This window comes from Puma concolor, chromosome E4 (assembly GCF_028749965.1).
Source record: "Puma concolor isolate L17-30 chromosome E4, mPumCon1.1.hap2, whole genome shotgun sequence".
Taxonomy (NCBI): domain Eukaryota; kingdom Metazoa; phylum Chordata; class Mammalia; order Carnivora; family Felidae; genus Puma; species Puma concolor.
The window spans coordinates 523,266-548,031 of NC_141683.1; the positions used below are offsets into that span (position 1 = coordinate 523,266).

At 40.3% G+C, this 24,766-nt stretch overlaps 1 protein-coding gene across 13 annotated transcripts in view; it reads right to left on the reverse strand.

The window, feature by feature from the left end:
- NUP210L (nucleoporin 210 like) overlaps positions 1-24,766 on the reverse strand; it is an 84,132-nt gene that overhangs the window by 49,972 nt on the left and 9,394 nt on the right. For 5 of the 13 annotated variants that reach the window (XM_086693195.1, XM_086693194.1, XM_086693189.1 and 2 more), the window contains exons 3-12: positions 23,496-23,645; positions 22,282-22,375; positions 21,560-21,710; positions 19,981-20,113; positions 18,746-18,904; positions 17,784-17,852; positions 16,869-16,975; positions 16,107-16,247; positions 2,612-2,749; positions 1,755-1,910 (exon numbers count right to left, since the gene is read on the reverse strand). In XM_086693195.1, coding sequence (XP_086549321.1) covers positions 1,755-1,910; positions 2,612-2,749; positions 16,107-16,247; positions 16,869-16,975; positions 17,784-17,852; positions 18,746-18,904; positions 19,981-20,113; positions 21,560-21,710; positions 22,282-22,375; positions 23,496-23,645 — 1,298 coding nt within the window. The remainder of the gene's footprint in view (positions 1-1,754; positions 1,911-2,611; positions 2,750-16,106; positions 16,248-16,868; positions 16,976-17,783; positions 17,853-18,745; positions 18,905-19,980; positions 20,114-21,559; positions 21,711-22,281; positions 22,376-23,495; positions 23,646-24,766) is intronic. The other 8 variants (XM_086693191.1, XM_086693187.1, XM_086693198.1 and 5 more) reach the window with 5 other exon arrangements.

Sequence of the window (24,766 nt, forward strand, 5' to 3'; positions counted from 1 at the left end):
AATACCAAATATTCACCCAGATGCCCTGCAGGTGAGTCACACTAAATGTATTCAAAACTGAATTCATCATCTTCCTCTTTTCCTGTTTCCTTTTCTTGCATTTTATATTCATCCAGCTGCCAAAGCTGCAGAAACCCCTGTCTTTAAATCTTTCAGTCTTCCCCACTCCACTGGGCATCAAATCTGACTAAGTCTACCTGCAAAATAACACTTCATTTTCCCCCTTTTCTCTATTCTCAATACCCTATTACTAAGTCAGGCTTAACTGGACACTTTCCCTTCATTTCTCCCTTCGATCAATTCTAATCTACTAGTACATAGCACTAGCAAATATCTTCCATTCCTTTTTTTTTTTTTAATATTATACTTGTGACCGACAAAAAAAATAATCAGGTACTTTCTAAACACAAGCTCTACCATATTATTGACCTTAAAAACCTGGGATGGCTCTCCACTGGTACCGTGGGAATCAGCAAAAGTTTTCTGGAATAAGCTAGACAGCAAACATTTTAGGCTTGCGGGGGGGGGGGGGGGGGGGGGCGGGCACACAGTTTCTGAGACAACCCCCAACTCTCTAGTTGTGGCTTGAAAGTAGCAATACATAAATGAATGAGGGTGGCTGTGTTCTGATAAAACTTTATCAAAAAAGCAGCAGGTTGAGTTTGATCCTTAGGCCTTAGTTTGGCTCTTTCAAAGTCTTGTTCAAATTCTCATCTCTTCATGACAGTCTCTAAGTAGTCAAATCTACAAGGATTTTTCTTTTATATATTAATAATACTTTTACTACACAATTCAAGTAGCTCTCAATCATATACTGCTTTAAAATAACTCACATCATTCCCTTAAAATGTTATTTAAATTCATGTGAATAGATCTCCCAAATAGAATTTAGATTCTTTAAAGCAGGGATGATATGTTATGTTGCTTTGAATGTCCTATGATATCTAGTATGGAGTTAAGTGCCTTAAGAGTACTTAGTAAATGTTCACTGAATGATAAGAAAACGCTAAGTCTTTCAGGGGACAACACACGTTAACATATATCAAAAGTGGAGGAAAAACAAGAATGCGATTATATAGTAAAAAGAAGTTTTTAATCAAGACAAGCAATATGAGACTAAAAATAAAGTTATTACGAAGGTCATGTGATAATAACAAAATACAGTAACAAAATAGATAACTAATTATTGAATATATTCCAAGCATTGAAATAAACCTTAAGTTATTTAATTCTGACAATAACCCACTGAAGTAGATACTATCATTATCTCCACTTGAGAGATAAGGAAACAAGAATACCCATTCAGTAACTGGCTGTGAAGTGAAGCAGGATTCAACCAAGGTCCAGAAATATTTAAGGAATATGTACTTTCAGATTGAATTTGAGCCTCATTTTCAAATACCCAATTTGGAGTAGAAAGATTTTTAAACATGTTCTGTACTTGGGGTGCCTGGGTGGCTTAGTCGGTTAAGCATCTGACTTCAGTTCATGTCATGATCCCATGGTTCGTGGGTTCGAGCCTGGAACTTGCTTCGGATTCTGCGTCTCCCTCTCTCTCTCTGCCCCTCCTCTGCTTGTGCTCTGTCTCTCCCTCTCTCTCTCTCTCTCTCTCTCTCTCTCTCTCTCAAAAATAAATAAACATTAAAAAAAAAAAAACATGTTCTGTACTTAAATTTATTATTTTTATTTGTTCTGTACTTATTAGCCAGCAGTGTCTCAGGGGTGATAATAAGGATCTTTGGAGAGTTATTTACCTTAATTTCTCCATATCGAAAGGGATTTTGTACATCTCGGGCCAAAACAGTACTGTTCCCCCTGACCTGGCCTGCAGTCACTACTCCTTTGGTGGTCACCACAGCCACTGTTTCATTAGAAGAGGTCCAAGTGAAGTTGCCACTGCCACCCTCTACCTGTGAAAAAATAACAACCCTATTTATATTTAACTGCCAATGGAGGAAAATGAAATTTAAGCAAAGAAGTAAAATCCAGTGAAATAAAGTTTAAGAAATAATAAAACTATATAACAAATTATTTCTGGGGGCGCCTATGTGGCTCAGTCGGTTAAGCGTCTGACTTCAGCTCAGGTCATGATCTTGTGGTTCGTGAATTTGAGCCCCGCATCAGGGTCTGTGCTCACAGCTCAGAGACTGCAGCCTGCTGCAGATTTTGTGTCTCCCTCTTTCTCTGCCCCTCCCCTGCTCATTCTCTCTCTCTCAAAAATAAATAAACATCAAAAGAAAAAAAAAGAAGAAATTATTTCTGGACATGCTAAGAAGATATGATGCTATAGGAAAGCAGGCCCTTGGGTAGGGAAATACCAAAGGGAGCTTATGTAATGGCACTATCACAAAATGTCAAAAAGGGCACAAGGGAGCTTGACAAAACTTTACAAAAGTCACAAGTAATGAATATGTGGAAGAGAGACAGAAAGTACAGCATGTCTTATCAAGATGATAGTATTCAACAACAACTTGGTTGTCACCAGAAACTGGGTTATGTTACTAGGATTAGGGGGAAAATTTTTAAACATTAACCAAATTTCAATAAATTAAGCTATCAGAGAAACTGAATTATCTCTTTGTCAATTTTTTCGTATTACAGAACACCATACCTGTACTTTATAACGATATAATATTCCCATAGGATGATGAGGAAATGCCAGAAAGTTGGGTGTAAGCTTGATAGGAAAATAAATCTTCACTTCTTGCTGATGTACAATTGGAAATTTTATAAGCTGAATATTTTTATTCTATAGGGAAAAGGGTGCAAAACAGATTTTATAAGGACTTTTTTACAATCCACATTCATTTATTTGCAAAACATCAGCAAAATGGTGTGCTAATGAATTACTCAACCAGTTTCTTTCTATAAAAGAAGTAAATAAATATTCCTATTCATTGAAGAACCACAGCTTCTATACTCCAATAATAACGAAAGGGCTTTTATCAGAGTTAAAATAAGTATCACCATCTGGGAAAATTGTTAAAATTTCCTGACATAACAAAGTTTTATCAACATAAGAAGAGATACCATAGTTTCAGAAAGAAAGACCCTTGAACAACCATCAGTTAAATATGTAAACTATGAAGACAAAGGGATATTCCAAGTTACTCAGAATAAAAGGAACATTAAAGGTGCTAGGGTTAAGACAGTCCTTTCATCATTAAAGAAACAGCAAGATTGGGGGGAATGTATAGAGATAAAACAACTGCCCCCACTCAACTATCTTGGCATTTTCCCTACAAAGGCAAAAATCAATGAACCAATTTTTTTTTATCTATCTGGTTTTTAAAGAAGCCCTGAAATATGAAATATTTATTATTTTATTTTTTGCTAATGTTTACTTATTTTTAGGACAGAGGGAGACAGTGTGTGATGCAGGGAAGGGGCATAGACAGAGAGAGACACAGAATCTGAAGCAGGTTCCAGGTTCTGAGCTGTCAACACAGAGACCGACATGGGGCTCAAACCCATGAGCTGTGAAATCATGACCTGAGCCAAAGTTGGATGCTTATTAACCAAGCCACCCAGGCACCCCTGAAATATTTATTAACATTCTCACATCTGTGATAACGGCCCTGAATTTTCTCCTCAGTCTTTAAAGTAGCTGGATCATAAACTGAAAATAAGTCTTTCAGTTTAAGAGAACATCATTCTGCTATAAGATATGGGTGTTCTGGGGGCTAGGGAAGGTAGTGGCAGACCCCAACCTAGGAGGACCCTAGGCTCACCTCGTCCCATGAATATACCCAGAATATATTCCCATGAGTATAACTACCAGATCCTCCTAAATACTCCCCAAAACCGACCTGAAGACTACCAGATCAAACTCCATAACTAGGGGTGGAAAAGAAGCCATGCTGAAGAAAATAGGAAGACATGGTTTGGGAGGGAAATAGATTGTGGCCACTGTGGTGGGGAGGGAGCCACAGTAAGTCACGGAGAAGGGTGAGAGACAGACTAGCGTACAGGGAAGTGCAGGGAGACAATGATTCCCCATAGCAATTGGCTGGGAAAGCAGAAGCTGAGAGGGGCTGAATTTCGAGTACTTGCAACCTGGGGCTTAAGGCCTGGAGTTTTGTTTTGTTTTGTTTTTTAATTTTTTTTTTCAACGTTTATTTATTTTTGGGACAGAGAGGGACAGAGAGGGACAGAGCATGAACGGGGGAGGGGCAGAGAGAGAGGGAGACACAGAATCGGAAACAGGCTCCAGGCTCCGAGCCATCAGCCCAGAGCCCGATGCGGGGCTCGAACTCACGGACCGCGAGATCGTGACCTGGCTGAAGCCGGACGCTTAACCGACTGCGCCACCCAGGCGCCCCAAGGCCTGGAGTTTTAAAGGTCGATGGGCATGGGAGGGGAGAGTGTTGGGGGTTGGAGGGAGGGGGCATTGAGCAGCTCCTGGACAGAAAGCAGAGCAAACAGCTTGCAGACACACAGCATGGAAAAAGAGATCTGAAGAGCATCTGGGACACACAGTGGGGAGGTTATCTGCTCTCCTCCAACTGCATCCCACAGAGGCGACATTCACAGAGAGACCCTTCCAGAAACAAAGGCACTAGCAGGCACCGTTTCCCTCCCCTGCCTCTCAGGGTAAGTACAGGGCACCTGTGGGAACCGGTGCAGTGCCCACACTCGCTACCTAACTTGCTTACAACAAGCCCCGCCCCCTTGAACTCCAGAGGAACCACCGCTGCCACTTACACTCGCCCCACTCCCAGCACAGCAAGCTCCCAACCCCAGAAGAGCGGTCCAAACTCCTGCCCACACCACATCTTTCAACCCAGGGGTTTTGCAAGGCCTGGGTTCTGGTGGTGGTGGCAACAGGTTTCATCTCCTAAGCAGACCAGAGCACATCCACTTAAAAGTTGCCACATTCAGGCCAGGGACCAAACACTGCCCACAACAGGCAAAGAGAGCCTCTGCACACGACTGGCTTGAAAGGTAAAGCAGCCAGGACACGACAGCAGAGTACATGCAGGCAGCACACACTGGAGATACTCCTGGAAGCACCAGGCCCTGGGCAACAGGGGACACTATGAAGCAGGGCACTACAGGACCTCTTTTTCATAAGGCCATTACCTTCAACAGCAGGAGATGTAGCTGACTTTCTTAGTACACAGAAACAGGCACAGAGACTTAGACCAAATGAGAAGACAGAGGAATCTGTCCAGTGAAAGAACAGGACAAGACCACAGTCAGAGATCTAAGTGAAACAGATAGAAGGAACAAGCCTGATGGAGAATTTAAAGTCATGACCATAGGGGCGCCTGGGTAGCTCAATTGGTTAAGCGTCTGACTTCGGCTCAGGTCAGGATCTCATGGTTGGTGAGTTCAAGTACTGTATCAGACTCTGTGCTGATAGCTCAGAGCCTGAAGCCTGCTTTGGATTCAGTCTCCCTCTTTCTCTCTGCCCCTTCTCTGCTTGCACTCCATCTCTCTCTCTCTCAAAAATAAACATACATAACATACATAAATAAAAATGACGACCATAAAGATACTCGCTGGACTTGAGAAAAGAGTGGAGGACACCAGTGAGACCATTAACACAGAGATAAGGAATAACATAGCAGAGATAAAGGACTCAATAAATAAAATGAGAAACATGCTTGATGGAATGAACAGCAGGCTAGAGGAAGCAGAGGAACGAATCAGTGACCTACAAGACAGAGTCATGGAAACCAATGAAGCTGAACAAACGGGAGAAAAAAAAGAATTACGTAAAACAAGAAGAGACTTAGGGAACTCGGTAACTCCATCAAGCGTAAAAACATTTGTATTATAGGAATCTCAGAAGAAGAAGAAAGAGAAAAGGGGCCAGAGAATTCCTTTGAAGAAATAATAGCTAAAAATTTCCCTCATCTGGGGAAGGAAACAGATATCCAGATCCAGGAGGCACAGAGAACCTCCAACAAAAGCAGATCCACACCAAGACATATTGTAATTAAAATGGCAGAATAGAGTGGTAAGGAAAAAATCTTAGGGGCGCTTGGGTAGCTCAGGCGGTTAAGGGTCTGACTCTTGATTTCAGCTCAGGTCATGATCCCATGGTTGATGAGATCAGGCCCCATGTCTGACTCTGTGCTGACAGCACAGAGCAGGCTTGAGATTTTTTTTTCTCTCTCTCTCTACCCCTTCCCTACTTTCACACACTCTATCTGTCTCAAAATAAATAAACATTAAAAAAATTATTAAAGGGGCACCTGGGTGGCTCAGCCAGTTGAGTGTCTGACTTTGGTTCAGGTCATGATCTCATGGTTTGTGGGTTTAAGCCCCATGTTGGGCTCTCTGCTGTCAGCCCAGAGCCCGCTTTGGATCCTCTGTTCTCCTCTCTCTCTCTGCTCCTCCCCACTCGTGCTCTTTTCCCTCTCTCTCTCTCTCAAAAACAAAAACATTAAAAAAAAGTATTAAAAAAAAGAAAAAATCTTAAAAGCAGCAAGACAAAAGAAGACAGTTACATACAAGAGAAACACATAAAGCTATCAATAGATTTTTCCCAAGCCAGAAGGGAGTAGCATGACCAACGTGCTACATGAGAAAAACCTGCAGCCAAGAATACTCTATCCAGCAAGACTCTCAGTCAGAATAGAAGCAGAGAGAGAGAGAGTTTCCCACACAAGTAAAACCTAAAGAAGTTCATGACTACTAAACCAGCCCTACAAGAAACCTAAAGAGGACTCTATGAATAGAAAGGGAAGACCATTAGTGAGAGTATGTAAAGTAGAACATACAAAAGAAGTAAAAATGAATATTTCTATAAAAACTCACTCAAGAAACTCACAAAATAAAAGGATCTAAAATATGACAACATATACATAAACATGGGGAGGAGAAGAGAAAGAACGGGTTCAAAGTTAAACAGCCATCAGCTTAATATTGACTGCTTTATGCAGAAGAGGTTATATACAAACCTAATGGCAACCACAAATCGAAACCACTAATAAATAAGCAAAGAATGCAAGGAAAGAAATCCAAATACATCACTAAAGAAAACCAGCATATGATGAAAGAGGGAAAGACAAGGATCAGAGAAAATCTTCAGAAACAACCAGAAAACAAGTAACCAAATGGCAAAAATACATAACTACCAATAATGACTTGGAAAGTAAATGCACTAAATGCTCCAATCAAAAGACACAGAATGGATAAAACAACAACAACAACAAAGACCCAGTTATATGCTTCCTACAAGAGACCTATTTTGTTTATTTAAGATTTTATTTTTAAGTAATCTCTACATCCAATGTGGGGCTTGAACCTACAACCCCAAGATCAAGAGTCGCATGTTCTATTGACTGAGCCAGCCAGGATCCCAACAAGGGACTCGTTCTAGACCTAAAGACACCTGCAGACTGAAAGTGAAGGGACAGATAAATATTTATCATGCAAATGGGTGTCAAAAGAAAGCTGAAGTAACAATACAGACTTTAAAACAAAGACCAAAACAAGAGGCAAAGATGAGTACTTTGCAATAATAAAATGGACAATCCAACAAGAAAATATAGCAATTGTAAATATTTATGCATCCAACATGAGAGAACCCAAACACATAAAACAATTAATAAAAAAACATAAAGGAACTAATTGACTATTATCAAATGCAATACAATATACAATGATATTACAATTACTATACAATAACATTACGGGCCTTTAATACACCACTCACATCAATGGACAGGTCATCAAAACAGAAAATCAACAAGGAAACAATGGCTTTGAATGACACACTGGGCCAAATGTATTTAACAGATATATTCAGAGCATTCTATCCCAAAACAGCAGAATATACATCCTTTTACAGTGTATGTGGAACATTCTCCAGAACAGATCACACATATTAGGCCACAAAACAAGCATCAACAAATTCAAAAAGACTGAAGTCATATGCATCTTTTCTGACTACAATGCTATGAAACCAGAAGTCAACCACAAGAAAAAATCTGGAAAGACCACAAATAGGTGAAGGTTAAATAGACAATGAATGGGTCAACCATGAAATAAAAGAAATAAAAAAGTACACAAAAACAAATGAAAATAAACCACAATGGTTTGAAACCTTTAGGATGTAAGAGTGGTTCTAAGTTTATAGCAATACAAGCATACCTCAAGACGCAAGAAAAATCTCAAATAAACAATCTAATCTTACACTTGAAGGAACTAGAAAAAGAACAAACAAAACCTAAAACCAGCAAAAGGAAGGAAATAATAAAGATTAGAACAAAAATAAATGATACAGAAACTGAAAAACAAGAGAACAGACCAATGAAACCAGGAGCTGATTCTTTGGGGGAAAAAATTGATAAACCTCTAGTCAGACTTATCCAAAAGAAAAGTGGAAGGACCCAAATAAATAAAATCACAAATGAAAGAGAAGAAATAACAACCAAAACCACAGAGATACAATTATAAGAGAATATTATGAATAACTAGATGACAACAAATTGGACAACCTAGAAGAAATGGATTAACTCCTAGAAACATATAACCTACCAAAACTAAAACAGGAAGAAATAGGAACATTGCACACACTGATTACCAACAATGAAACTGAATCAGTAATCAAAAAACTGCCAACAAACAAAAGTCCAGGGCCAGATGGATTCAGAGGTGAATTCTACCAAAAATTTAAAGAAGAACTAATACCTATTCTTCTGGGGGTGCCTCAGTGGCTTAGTTAAGTGTCTGACTCTTGGCTTTGGCTCAGGTCATGATTTCACAGTTTGTGAGTTCGAGCCCCACACCAGGCTCTGTGCTGGCAGTGCGAAGCCTGCTTGGGATTCTCTCCCTCTCCTTCTCTATCTGCCCCTCCCCATTCGTTCTCCCTCTCCCTCTCTTAGATAAACATTAAAAAAATTTTTTTAAAAACCTATTCTGAAACTATTCCAAAAAATAGAGAAGAAAGTAAAAGGAGCACCTGGATCACTCATTCATTTAAGCGTCAGACTCTTGATTTTGGCTCAGATCATGACATCACAGTTCATGACTTCAAGCCCCAAGCTGGTCTCCGCATTGACAACATGGAGTCTGCCTGGGAGTCTCAGTCTCTCTTTTTGTCTGCCCCTCCCCTACTTGTGTGCTCTTTCTCTCTCTCTCTAAATATAAATAAACTTAAAAAATTACTGAAATTCATAATAGAAAAAGAAATTACAGAATCATCTTTTTTTTTTTTTTATTTTTTTTTTAATTTTTTTTTTAACGTTTATTTATTTTTGGGACAGAGAGAGACAGAGCATGAACGGGGGAGGGACAGAGAGAGAGGGAGACACAGAATCGGAAACAGGCTCCAGGCTCCGAGCCATCAGCCCAGAGCCTGACGCGGGGCTCGAACTCACGGACCGCGAGATCGTGACCTGGCTGAAGTCGGACGCTCAACCGACTGCGCCACCCAGGCGCCCCTCATCTTTTTTTTTAACATTTACTTTTGAGAGACAGAGACAGAGTGTGAGCAGGGGAGGGGCAAAGAGAGAGGGAGCCACAGAATCCGAAGCAGGATCCAGGCTCTGAGCTGTCAGCACACAGCCCGATGCGGGGCTCGAACTCACAGACCCAGAGATCATGACCTGCAAAGATGGACGCTTAACTGACTAAGCCACCCAGGTGCCCCAAAATTACGGAATCATCTCAACGTTTGCAGGAAATATACGCTGAAATATAACATTCATTCATCTAGGATATGGGAACTTAGGAATAAAAGGAAATTTCAGTAATTTGAAAGGGTATACCTTTAAAAAAATTTTTTTAATGTTTATTTATTTTTGAGAGAGAGAGAGAGAGAGAGACAGAGTGTGAGCAGAGGAGGGGCAGAGAGAGAAGGAGACACAGAATCTGAAGCAGGCTCTAGGCTCTGAGCTGTCAGCACAGAGCCCCATGCGGGGCTCGAACCCATGAACCGTGAGATCATGCCCTGAGCTGAAGTCGGACACTTAACTGACTGAGCCCCCCAGGCACCCCTGAAAGGGCATATTGTTTAAAGAAACTAAACATCAGGGGCGCCTGGGTGGCTCAGTCGGTTGAGCTGCCGACTTCAGCTCAGGTCATGATCTCACGGTCCGTGAGTTCAAGCCCCGCGTCGGGCTCTGTGCTGACAGCTCGGAGACTGGAGCCTGTTTCAGATTCTGTGTCTCCCTCTCTCTGACCCTCCCCCGTTCATGCTCTGTCTCTCTCTGTCTCAAAAATAAATAAATGTTAAAAAAAAAATTAAAAAAAAATAAATAAAGAAAGAAACTAAACATCACACTTAACAGAGAAAAGGCTTTCCTTTGAGATCAGAAACATTATTACCATGTCTGTTTGGCATTGTACTGGAGATTGTGAATAAGGCAAGAAAAAAAAGTAAAAGGCATTACGATTGGAAAAAGTGGGTATTGCATTAGGACAGGAAAGAATCAAATCTGTCAATTACAGATGATATGATATAAAATATAAGTGATTCTATAGATAAATTATTAGAATTATTGGGGTACCTGGGTGGCTCAGTTGGTTAAGTGTCTAACTCTTGGTTTTGGCTCAAGTCATGATCTCAAAGTTTTGTGGGTTCAAGCCCTGTGTCAGGCTCTGTGCTGAGAGCACAGAACCTGCTTGGGATTCTCTCTCTCCCTCTCTGCTCCTCCCCTGTTCCCTCTCTCTCTCTCAAAATAAATAACTTAAAAATAAAAAGGGTTCAGAGCCACTTTATTTATTATAGCCAAATACTAGGGGAAAAAAATGTCCTTCAATAGCTGAATGGTTAAAAAACTCTAGTGTATCAATACAATGGAATATAACTCAGCAGTTTTTAAATTCTATATTGATGCATGTAACAATTTAGATAAATATTAAGGGCATTATGTTTAGTACCTTCAGTTTTTCATCCATCCCCACAATCAATTTTAGAACATTTTCATTACACCAAAACCAAACCCTACACCTTAGCTGTCACTCTCCAAGCCCTCCACTCCCTCCCCCAGCCCTAGATGACAGCTTCCTCTCCTAGCCCTAGCTGACCACTGCTTCCCCCAGTCCTAGCTGACCACTCCCTCCCCCAGCCTTAGGTGACCACTCCCCTCTCCCAGCCCTAGGTGACTGCTCCCTCCCCCAATCTTAGGTGACCACTGCCTCCCCCAGTCCTGGGTGACCACTCCTTCTCCCATCCCTAGCTGACCACTACCTCTCTCAGTCCTAGGTGACCACTCCCTCCCCCAGTCCTAGGCGACCGCATTTACTGCTTTCTGTCTATGGATTTGCCTGTTTTTGACATTTCACATAAATGCAATCATGCAACATGTGGCCTGTGTCTGGCTTTTTCACTCAGCATAACGTTTTCAAGAATTACCCATGCTGTAGCATATATCAATACTTGTTTTCTATTGCCAAATATTCCATTGTATGGAATATGGATGTACCATAATTTATTATCTACTCCTCAGCTGATGAACATTTGGGTTGTGTCCACTTTCTACTATAAATAATGCTATGAACATTCATGCACAAGCTTTTGAGTCAAAATGTTTTCATGTTTCTTGCATATATACATAAGAGCAGAATGGCCGGGTAACACAATAGTTCTGTATTTTGTCTGTTGATAACTGCCAGGTGTTTTCCAAAGCAGCAACACCATTTATTCACTTACACACATTCCCCCCAAGAGTGTGTAAGGGTTCAAATTTCTCTACATGCTTATCAATACTTGTCATTGTCTGTCCTTCTTATTTTTAGCCAGTGGGTGTCAAGTGGTATCTCATTATGATTTTGATTTGAATTTTCCTAATGACTAATTATGTTGAACATGTTTTTATATGTTTATTGGCCATCTGTACATCTTGTCCTATGTACTATTTCTATAACTTCCTGTAAATCTATAATTCCAAAATAAACAGTTTAAGAAAGTTATTAATGATAACTTTTCCTCCAAAATGGTTAAGTGCTCCAATATATTCAATGAAGACTTTCCAATTTCGGACCATACATAATCCACATTTTAATCCCAACACAAAAAAGATGAATTACTATCTCTTGACTAGGTATTAAGGAAACTAGGAAAACCCAAGAACTGTCTCTAGCCTCACCAAATTAAGAGTATAGTAGGTGTCAGGGTGCCTGGGTGGCTCAGTTGGTTAAGCATCTGGCCTCAGCTCAAGTCGTGATCTCACAGTTCGTGAGTTTGAGCCCCACGTCAGGTTCTGTGCTGGCTCAGAGCCTGGAGCCTGCTTCAGATTCTGTGTCTCCCTCTCTCTCTGACCCTCCCCTGCTCGTGCTCTCTCTCTCTCAAAAATAAACATTAAAAAAATTTTTTTTTAGTGAAGCTTTATTTAAAAAAAAAAAGAGTACGGTAGGTGTCAATTACAATTTCCACACCAAATCTGAACTTGATGAACAGCATAATTAGGCAAAAATATCAAAATAAAAACAATTTTTAAAAGAGTAAGGGTGTGGGGCGCCTGGGTGAGTCAATCGGTTAAGCATCTGACTTCGGCTCAAATCATGACCTCTCGGTTCACAAATTTGAGCCCGCGTCGGGCTCTGTGCTGACAGCTCAGAGCCTGGAGCCTACTTCAGATTCTGTGTCTCCCTCTCTCTACCCCTCCCCTACTTGTACTCTGCCTCTCTTGCTCTCTCTCTCTCTCTCTCTCAAAAATAAACATTAAAAAAAATAAATAAATAAAAATAAAGAGGTGATGGTGAGAGCTCATTTTAAAACATATTATTTTTTTTTTTTTTTTTAAATTTTTTTTTCAACGTTTATTTATTTTTGGGACAGAGAGAGACAGAGCATGAACGGGGGAGGGCCAGAGACAGAGGGAGACACAGAATCGGAAACAGGCTCCAGGCTCTGAGCCATCAGCCCAGAGCCCGACGCGGGGCTCGAACTCACGGAGCGCGAGATCGTGACCTGGCTGAAGTCGGACGCTTAACCGACTGCGCCACCCAGGCGCCCCAAAAAACATATTATTTTTTAAAAAGCAGGATCTTTGGGATTGAAGAATGATTCTAGAATAGTGTCAAATTGCCAGAAATGTCATACAGTGTACAAAAAAAACCACTGTGTATTAAATATTATTGAAAAAACTGAGGGGGTGCCTGGTTGGCTCAGTTGGTACAGTATGTCACATTTTTTTTATTAAAAATTTTTTTTAATGTTTATTTATTTTTGAGAGAGAGAGAGAGCATGAGCAGGTGAGGGGCAAAGAGAGAGGGAGACACAGAATCTGAAGCAGGCTCCAGGTGCTGTCAGCACCCACGAACTGTGAAATCATGACCTGAACGAAGTCAGGCACTTAACTGACTGAGCCACCCAGGTGCCCCAGGGTATGTCACTCTTGATATCTCAGGGTCATGAATTCAAGCCCTATGTTGGGTGTAGAGATTACTTAAAAAAATTTTTTTTAATATTGAAAACAAAAGAGGGGCACCTGGGTGCCTCAGTCGGTTAAGCATCCATCTCAGGCTCAGATCATGATCTCCTGGTCCATGAGTTCAAGCCCCATGGTCGGGGTCTGTGCTGACAGCTCAGAGCCTGGAGACTGCCTCAGATTCTGTGTCTCCCTCTCTGTCCCTCCCCGGCTCACACTCTGTCTCTCTTTCAAAAATAAACATTTAAAAAATTAAAATAAAAAAAAAAGAAACTGTTAAGTAAAAAATAAATAAAATTGCTCAATTAAAAAGAAGTTTTTGGGGCACCTCATTCAGTTGAGCAACTGATGCTCAGGTCATGATCCCAGGGTCATGGGATTCAGCCCCACATCTGCTCTGTGCTAAGCCTGGAGCCTGCTTAAGATTCTCTCTCTCTCTCCCTCTTCCCCCCCTCCCATTCATGCTCTCTCGCTCTCTAAAATAAGTAGGTAAATAAAAGGTCAAAAAAATAAATAAATAGAAAGTTTGCACGCCAAAATAAAAAGACCACAAACCAAGATATAGGCTAGAGATCACCCCCTTTGTGATCTCTGTCATGGAGGGCCCTATTAAAACCATATTAAGGAGTTTTAACTTTACCTTAAAACCAATGGGATGCCACCAAAGGAATTTAAACAGTAAACACACAATTTCTGTAGCTTTTAGAATATGGTTCCAGCTAGGGGTGATATCAGAGGTAGGAATACCCATTAAAAAACTGCTATACAGGGGTGCCTGGGTGGCTCAGTGGGTTAAGCATCCGACTTTGGCTCAGCTCATGATCTCATGGCTTGTGAGTTCAAGCCGCACATCAGGCTCTCTGCTGTCAGCAAAGAGCCCACTTTAGGTCCTCTTACCCCTCCTCTCTCTGCCCCTCCTCCATTTGCACACGTGCTCAAGCATGCTCTCAAAAATAAACATTTTTTAAAAAGTTAAGAAAAGGGGTGCCTGGGTGGCTCAGTTGGTTGAGTGTCCGACTTCAGCCCAGGTCATGATCTCGCGGTCCATGAGTTCGAGCCCCGCATCGGGCTCTGTGCTGACAGCTCAGAGCCTGGAGCCTGTTTCAGATTCTGTGTATCCCTCTTTCTGACCCTCCCCCATTCATGCTCTGTCTCTCTCTGTCTCAAAAATAAATAAACGTTAAAAAAAATTGTTAAAAAAATAAATAAAATGTTAAGAAAGAAAAAAGAAACTGGAGTACTTGGGTGGCCCAGTGGGTTGAGCTCAGAGCCTGGAGCCTGCTTCGGATTCTCTGTCTCCCTCTCTCTCTGCCTCTCCCCTGCTCGTATTCTCTCTCTCAAAAATAATAAAACATTTAAAAAAATAAAAATTAGGGACGCCTGGGTGGCTCAATCAGTTACAAGTCCCACTGTGGCTCAGGTCATGATCTCACAGTTTGTGAGTTCGAGCCCTGCTTCGGGCTCTGTGCTGACAGCTCAGAGTCTGGAGCCTGCTTCCGATTCTGTGTCTCCCTCTCTCTCTGATCTTCCCTGGCTCACACTCTGTCTCTTTCTCAAAAATAAATAAACATTAAAAAAAAAAAAAAAAAAAAAAAACGTGAGGGACTCCTGGCTGGCTCAGTTGGTAGAGCATTCAACTCTTGATCTTGGGGTCATGATTTCAAGCCCTAGAGATTGCAAAAGGAAGGAAGAAAGAAGGAAAGAAGGAAGGAAGAAAATTGCTATGAAGGTCTAGGTGAAAATCACCATGGGAATAGTAAAAAATGGGTTGGGAGACATTCACAAGAATTGACATGGCATTCAACAGTGTACTGGATGTAGCAGGTGAGGGGGAAGGAAGAGTCAAGGGCCACTCGGGATCTGTCTTAAATAACCAGATGAAAGGATCTGTGAAGAACAAATAGGTTTGGGAGATGGAGATAAATTTGGCAGGCTGTTAAAAATCAGAAACTTAAAAATCAGAAATCTGGCATTATGTCATATAAAAATTAACCAAAAGAAAAAAATGTACAAAGAAATTCAGTTATGGCATTTATAAGAATAAGAAATGGGAACAATGCAAAAAGTTTAAGGTTGGTGGCATGGCCAAATACACTGACGTATTAATCCTTTGGATTTTCGGAATAGAAAGTACTCTATGTGGATCTGACAACACAAAGAAATGTGCACATGAATATGTATTTTATTTTATTTTCATTTTTTATTTTATTTTAAGCAAACTTCATGCCCAGTACAGAGCCCAGCTGAGATCATGAGTTGGATGCTTAACCGAATGAGCCATTCAGGTACACCCAAATAATTTTTTAAAGGAACCTCAAATGGTGAATGTATACACAATGACCAGAAATGCAAATATGAGCAATAACAAAAACTGCAACAGGAAATCTGTACAGGTATAAACTACCAAGTATACGGTTTATCGTCTTCTTTTTCATTTTTATTGAAAGATACAGGTGGAATATGCCACGTATCTGCTTGCAAATCAACAAGTCATCCAAGCCTCATCAGGGTTCTCAGGATTTAAAGATTATCCTTTAAATTCCCACCTGGTAGGGGCGGCTGGGTGGCTCAGTCGGTTAAGCCTCTGACTCTTGATTTTGGCTCAGCTCATGATCTCACGGTTCACGAGTTCGAGCCCCACGTCCAGCTCTAGGCTGAGAGTGTGAAGTCTACTTAGGATTCTCTCTCTCCCTCTCTGTCCCTCCCCTGCTCTCGCTCTCTCTCAAAAAATAAACTAATAAAAAAATTTTGAATTAAATAAAAATAAATTCCTACCTGGTAAATGATAGAAGTCAGGGATGCATTTATCAGCACGACACCACTTTTCAGGGCTTTTACCACATGATAAGATCCATTCACCGTAGTGAGCTGCTCTTCAAAGTACTCCTGTAGGAACTGGAACATAATCCTGAGATTCTGAAAATTAGCCCAACAGCAATACAAAACTGGAGATGTTTTTTCACTAACTCCATCTTAACCCCAAAGCATTAAAAAAAGGTGTGGATATGCATTCTAGGGATAAATAAAAATAATACCTTTGCTCTGATCATGGAAAGTATCTCGTCACAGAAAGTCGGAAAGATGTAATTTTAAAATGATACTAATTTTTGAAAGATTCATTAATGGCAAGTGATCAGAAATAGAAAGAGTCAAACTTTATGCAAATTTGGGTATAATTTTTGCCTTTCCATACATTGACAGTTTTCAGGGAAAACAAAAGGGCGCTGAAACATGAGTGCCGCACTGCTGTCTGTGGCACCACTGATCCTCGCCCCACGCCACTGGGGGTGACCAGCTCTAAGGGAGTTGGTGAATGAGACCCTCTCCACCTCTTTTCTAGAATTATCACTGAACTATATATTTTACTTCTGGTTTAGGATTTCTCAAGGACAGAACTATTTAATGACAACCGTAAAGTAGTAACTTTAAAAGTAAAATCTGGAAGCAAAAGAAAAAAACCCCTTCCTAGCCAGAAAGATGGCCCACTCAAGAAGTCATCCACAAGAGGGGCTAGAAAAATACAAAAAAGACACTCACATCTGAAATATAGACCTTCGTGCTGCTTTTATCAAACACTTCTACTGTAATGACATACACCTGTCCCACCTCTAGACTCCACCGGTCTCCAGGTTGGACTGTGAAATCTGTACACAAATCAAGAAACAAAGGTATCAGAAGAGGCCAACATTTTTCTCCAATGAATTAAAAAATACAAACTTATAAAAATGATTCAATGTCCAAAATTTGCTAACAGATGGACATGGTTTCCAAGGTTGACCTTTTGGTTCCCTCCATCAAGTTGTATAATAATTTGGAGTTCTAACTGGCTTCACTTAGTTCAACTCAGGTATAAACAAACACTCTCACTTATATCTGCATACCAAACAAACCACAATTTTGCTCATTCCTAATGTGTCAGGCTTCTTTTTCAAAATGAAGATTTCAACTTCTTTACGTAATATTAGATTCATATGACCTAAGGACTTTAGTATTCTTCTTTCTTTGTATAAAGTCTCTTTTCCTAACCCAATATTGTATCACATGGATCTTTCTATTTTTTCACCATCTGTTTCAAGATGCTTCACTCTTGCAGACAGCATGTAACCATCATAACAGTGTGAGAAAACATGTCAAAAGAAGTTTAAATTCGAAGGTTAAAGAGGTACTCTAAGGGTGCCTGGGTGGCTCAGTTGGTTGAGCATCCGACTCTTGATTTTGGCTCACGTCATGATCCCAGGGTTATGGGACTGAGCCCTGCATAGAGCTCCGTGCTGAGTGTGGAACCTGCTTGAGATTCTCTCTTTCCCCCTCTGCTCCTCCCACGCATGCACATGCTCTCTCTCTCTCTCAAATAAAAATAATAATAATAAAAGCACTCTACTTTCTAATGCACTCTTTCTAGTGAAATAGTTTAAGCTATTCATTTTCCTTAAAATTATTATCTAAAAATACCTAAAAATCCAGGCTCTACAACATATATGGTGCAATTTGGGAGTCCAGACACGGATCTCATATGGACATCTTAATTTCTTCTTAAGAAAATCATATGAACCAGAGTTGGGTAAAAAGACAGATGTGAACTACCAAAGAAAAAAATAAATGTACAAACAGAAACAAACAAAAATCCTATCTTTTATTATCTTTTGGAAAGCAGAAACTTAAATGTGTACACTTCTGAGAAAAGTCTGAGGGACGCAGTCATCACAGGAATCAAGTATTCTTGAATTTCAAATTTAAAGAAAATGGAATGATAGAAAAAAGATCATGGTCCATGCTTTTAATATTCATTTAGCTGCCAGGGCGCCTGGGTGGCTCAGCTGGTTGAGCATCTGACTATTGATTTCAGCTCAGGTCATGATCTCCTGTTGTGGATTTAAGCCCCACTTTGGGCTCTGTGCTGACAGCACAGAGCCTGCTTGGGATTCTCTCTCTCTCTCTCTCTCTCTCTCTCTCTCCCCCTCTCTGCCCCTCCCCCACTCGTGCTTGCTCTCTCCCTCTCAAAATAAATATTTAAAAAATTAAAAATGAATTACTCTCAACTCAGTTTAACAAATATTAATTAAGCATCTACTGCAGAAAATACCATACCATCTTTTCTCAATTATTCATGTGGATATAGGAAAGAACAAATTAAGTAAAATTCACACAAGTTTCTTCAAGCTGTCTTCCTCCCATCTCCTAATTATAATTTAACTGAGGTTGCAAATAAGTACTGAAATCAACAGATCCCAAGCTCCAACTATTCTTTTCTCTACCTACCCTTTGTTAGAAATTATGATGATAATAATTTATAGTTCTTTGTTAAAAATAAAACTATACAAAATAAGGATAATTTTACCAAATTACTTTATCAAGGAACATGTCTAGTATGCTCAGGGAAACATAGATCAGCAGCTAAAGCTTGAAAAGGATACTTTTATGGACAAAGACAAGGTTAGTTTGGCCCAGTTGGACAGCAGTCACTGTGGCTGTCTTCTCATCCAGTAATGCCACCTTCCCGGAAAGAGACCCGTTAAATGCAATTCTGTGGTCTTGCATTTCCAGTGTGTAGTGTTCTAAGGGGAACTCCACCTCTGTAAGACATGAAAAATACATACAACAGCATATTGTTGGATTAGAAGAGGAAAATCAGGAAGCAGGCCTAAATAAGAGTATGATCTACTTCTAATTTCCTTCCCACTATGATGAATTTCAACATTTAGCCATTTTGGGGGAGAATACTACATGAGTTAACTGTTGACCTTGCTTGCATTCTTAAAAACCAGTGAACTGAAAGTAGCAGGGAGGATCCCCACTAAGTAAGGAAAGGACTAATGCTAATGGATCCAATGCACACTTTATAAACTGAATGGGACTTCTGGGATCATTAGAGTGTTGAGTTTTCAGTTAATGAACTGAGCTTCCCAAGAAACAACTTTCATGGGGTGCCTGGATGGCTCAGTCAGTTAAGTGTCTGACTTTGGCTCAAGTCAGGATCTCACGGTCTGTGAGTTCGAGCCCTACATCAGGCTCTGTGCTGACAGCTCAGAGCCTGGAACCTGCTTCAGATTCTGTGTCTTCCTCTCTCTCTGCTCCTCCCCCATTGGCACTCTGTCTCTCTCCCTCTCAAAAATAAATAAACATTTTTTTTAATTAAAAAAAAAACTTTTGCAAAAATAATTCAAGTCCCTCTGGTAAAGTTTCCTCACTTGCCCTATTAAAACTAGTAACAGGGGCGCCTGGGTGGCTCAGTTGGTTAAGCATCTGACTTCGCTCAGGTCATGATCTCACGGTTTGTGAGTTTGAGCCCCATGTCAGGCTCTCTGCTGACATTGTGGAGCCTGCTTGGGATTCTCTCTCTCTCTCTCTCTGCCCTACCCTGCTTGTGCTCTCATTCTCAAAAAAAAAAAAAAGAAATAAACTTAAAAAAAAAAACCAAACTAGTACCAGAATTCAGAAGCCCATAGGCACTGATGCTAAGCATTAGCCTGTTCAAGATATGGGGACCATCTCTATCCAATATTATCTCAGGTATAGCACTTTAGGAATACTTTATCACAAAATCTAAAAACACAAAGTATGTGTATACATAAGGTGGAGCTGCTTCTCTTACTGTCAGCAGGAAGGATTTGGGAAATGTTAAGTCTTAGGAAAAGATAAATCACCTTACCTGTCATTCTTCCCTGCACCATTTTTGCAACTCGGTATTTAATATATGCTCCTACTAAGAGATAAATATCATGGGATGGTATAAGAAATATATTCTCCAAAACCAGCAGACGTATCAATGCTGCTGCCACGTTCTAAAAGAGGAAGGAAAAAAACAGGTTCCATAGGCAAAATCCTGAAGGTCATCTTGCTTGTTAAAAATTTACTTCTTGGGGCGCCTGGGTGGCGCAGTCGGTTAAGCGTCCGACTTCAGCCAGGTCACGATCTCGCGGTCCGTGAGTTCGAGCCCCGCGTCAGGCTCTGGGCTGATGGCTCGGAGCCTGGAGCCTGTTTCCGATTCTGTGTCTCCCTCTCTCTCTGCCCCTCCCCCGTTCATGCTCTGTCTCTCTCTGTCCCAAAAATAAATAAACGTTGAAAAAAAAAATTAAAAAAAAAAAAATTTACTTCTTGGGGCGCCTGGGTGGCGCAGTCGGTTAAGCGTCCGACTTCAGCCAGGTCACGATCTCGCGGTCCGGGAGTTCGAGCCCCGCGTCGGGCTCTGGGCTGATGGCTCAGAGCCTGGAGCCTGTTTCCGATTCTGTGTCTCCCTCTCTCTCTGCCCCTTCCCCATTCATGCTCTGTCTCTCTCTGTCCCAAAAATAAATAAACGTTGAAAAAAAAAATTTATAAAAAAAAAAAATAATAAAAAAAATAAAAAAATAAAAAAATAAATAAAAATTTACTTCTTACAAGTTTCTTTTAAAATATCTTATAGAGGGGCGCCAGGTGGCTCAGCTGCTTGAGCATCGGACTTTGGCTCAGGTCATGATCTCACAGTCCATGGGTTTGAGCCCTGCACTGGGCTCTGTGCTGACAGCTCAGAGCCTGGCATTTGCTTCAGATTGGTGTCTCCCTCTCTCTCTGCCCCTCCCCTGCTTGTGTTCCATCTCTCTCTCTCTAAAATAAACAAACACTTTAAAAATAATAAAATATCTTACAGATATTTAAAAATTCTTTCCTGGGGTGCCTGGGTGGCTCAGTTGGTTAAGTGCCTGACTCTTGATTTTGGCTCAGGTCATGATCTCACGGTTTTTGAGTTCAAGCCCCACACTGGGCTCTACAATGACAGCGCGGAACCTGCTTGGGATTCTCTGTCTCCCTCTCTCTCTCTCTGTCCCTACCCCACTCACACACTTCTCAGAATAAATAAACTTAAAAAAAAAAATTAAGAAAAAGAGACACCCAAATGACTGAGCAACCCAGGCACCCCTCAAATGACTTTTCAATTAAATGACCAATTACTGACCCAAATCATATCAGATTAGAGGGCTTCCACTATAGATAAATATAAGAAACAATTGCTTTCGGGGTGCTTGGGTGGCTCAATCAGTTAAGTGTCCTACTCTTGATTTCAGCTCCGGTCATGATCTCACGGGTTCGTGGGATTGGGCTCTTCACTGACAGTGTGGAGACAGTTTGGGATTCTCTCTATATACACCCCTCTCCAGCTTATGCTCTCTCTCTCAAAAATAAACGTTAAAAAAAAATTATATTCCACGGGCAAGGTTCTTTAATCTAAGTTTATGGCACAAACTTTTTACCTTGTAGAATGGTTCATAAATTCGAACTTTTACAACAGCAGCACCAGTTCTGATCCCAGACACCAAAATCATATCTCCTTGTTTCTCTTCTTTTTCCATCTCAGCTATATACACTGGGGGAGAGTATTCTGCTTCAGAGTATTTCAGAATCCTTAAGAGATAAGACAAAGTTTGTTTCTAGTGTAATCAAATAAGGAGTCATCTTCCGAAAGCCCCTAAGAGACTTTAAACAGTCTCTTCAAAGTCTATACAGTGTAAAAAAGTTTTTAAATTGTGTTTTCCATAGGATTAGATAGAACAAAAGTATTTAATTTGCCTGTGGCGAACACTGTTGTGGGACTAACACTTGGGACTGTCTGAGAGCAATTTCTTAGCACTAAAGACAAAATTTCATACTATCATCCATTCGCTCACTGTATTTCAGCATGTGCAGACAGCATGCTCAACAAAACCGCCAGAAGATACACCTGGTTCAAACAATTATATAGTCCTAAGCTCACGAGTTCCTCTGCAGTGGTTCAAATTAAATGATCATAAAGTACCTATGCCCACACCATATGTCATTGTATCAAAGACATTTCCCCCTGGCAAATTTATCTGTTCCAAAAAAGCCCAGATGGCAGGATTATCAAAGTCCGTACAAGTGGCTGCTGCTCACTGTGCCACCCAAAGGCAAATGCCTCCTTCAAAGTCAGATGGCTTATGTTTGGTTTCAATGTTACCTAATTTTGCTAGACAATTCTTCTCTTGCTGATTCTTTATCCTGGGCAACGCTCCACTCAAACATCATCCCTGCCAAACTACTAAAAGTATTTCCTGTAGAGCAAGCCAAAAGCAGACAAGACAGAATCACATATTCAAAAATATTCAGGTATCTTTAACAAGAAAGAGAAATCTAACTTTAAAATTATTTTTAGGCCTCGTCCATTAACAAACAGAAGCACTATCAATAATGAATTAAAACACATATACCAGGAAGATCCCTACATGAACAAAAGTGCTGTTGCTACACAAATTTTCTGAATGTAGAAAGGACTCAAGCTGATCAACTTCTGGCTGACAAAAGTTATGCCACTTTTTCTGTTCCTTTCTACATAAAGGCCACCTTAAGGTCTACGTCAGGGTTGACAGGCATCCCCAACCCCCAGTCCCTCCAACATTTTATAAAAACTAGATTCCAAAATATTTATAATACATTCATTTTTCAGATTTAAAAAATTACTCTTACAAAAATGCATGGCAATAGGGGCACCGGGGTGGCTCAGTTGGTTAAGTGTCTGACCCTTGATTTCGGCTCAGATGATGATCTCAGAGTCCTGGGATCAAGCCCTGTGTCGGGCTCTGTGCTGAGAGCCCAGAACCTTCTTGGAATTCTTTCTCTCCTTCTCTTTCTGCCCCACCCCATTCATGCTCTCTCTCTGTCTCAAAATGAATAAATTAATTTTTTAAAAAGTGTGGCAATAAATTCAAATGTTTTAAATACCATATTATACATTAATATAGTATACTAAAAGCAATATAAAATCAGTTTCAAGAAAGATAAAATTATAAGACTTTTTCATAGGTTTACACATAATTCCCGTAGCCTATAGAAAGTAGACTAATCAAAACAGAGCTAGTAATAAATTCCAAAAAAAAAAAAGAAAAATTATATATTCTTAATGGCTGATCTAGGCACCACTAGCAGAAGCTCAGTGGCAGAATCTGGACTTTTAAAAAAACTTCTGAGATAACCAATAATTAAATAAGCAGAAACATTTTATGAAAGTATGTAGCAAATACATTGAACCACACTCACGTGCATGAGCTTCATATAAAAAATAAATATGATTTCTAATCTCCTTTTATGTCTCAAGTTGCTTTTTTCCAAGTGCCAAACACGAGGAAGTATTACATTATTTTAGGTAATTTTCTTGACTCCTCTGAAGTCCTTTACCTTCCTCATCCAATGCCCTCACCATCAGTTCCAGCGGTGAATCATCTACATAGAGCTCCCGGGTTCGAGATATAATTTCAATGCTATGAATCACATCAACCTTAACATCGCAGCGCAGTTCATGGTCAGTCACTATGATGAACCCAAAAACTGAGAATTTAATTCAATAGGTCATGAACCTATTCAATGTCTCAAACACACAAAGGCTTATTCTATATTACAAAGAAGAAAGGCTATAACAGTTGCTTTCAACCTGTGGAAGAAAAGAACACAATGAACAAATACAAAGCCACTATTTATAAGAGACAATAGACCAACAGTAGTTCTCAAATACTGATCTATAATGATGTTTCCATTGAGTCATGGAAAAATGAGAAAAGTCGGAATTTTAACATAGTGAGTAATAAAATTACATGTATTCACTTTAAAGGAATATAGTTTAGTGGCACTTGGCTGGCCCAGTCATTGGAGCATGTGACTCTTGATCTTGGGGTTGTGAGTTTGAGCCCCATGTTGGGTGTAAGAAATTATTTAAAAATAAAATCTTGGGGCGCCTGGGTGGCTCAGTCGGTTAAGTGGCCGACTTCGGCTCAGGTCATGATCTCACGGTCCGTGGGTTCGAGCCCCGCGTCGGGCTCTGTGCTGACAGCTCAGAGCCTGGAGCCTGTTTCGGATTCTGTGTCTCCCTCTCTCTGCCCCTCCCCCGTTCATGCTCTGTCTCTCTGTGTCTCAAAAATAAATAAATGTTAAAAAAAAAAAATTAGGGGCGCCTGGGTGGCGCAGTCGGTTAAGCGTCCGACTTCAGCCAGGTCACGATCTCGCGGTCCGTGAGTTCGAGCCCCGCGTCAGGCTCTGGGCTGATGGCTCAGAGCCTGGAGCCTGTTTCCGATTCTGTGTCTCCCTCTCTCTCTGCCCCTCCCCCGTTCATGCTCTGTCTCTCTCTGTCCCAAAAATAAATAAACGTTGAAAAAAAAAAATTTAAAAAAAAAAAATAAAAAAAAAAATTAAAAAAAAAATTAAAAAAAAAATAAATAAAATCTTAAAAAAATAAAATAAAATAAAATAAAATAAAATAAAATAAAATAAAGGAATATAGTTTATTATTATATTCTACCTGAGCTCTGAAGTATTAAAATTTTTAATGAAATCATGGTAATAGATTTTTTTAATGTATTTATTTAGGAAAGTAAAAGGGTGACAACCATATGTCCTGCCAATAAATTTCTCTATTTCTAGTGTTTTTTTCTAGAGGTTAAAAAGCCTGGAAACAA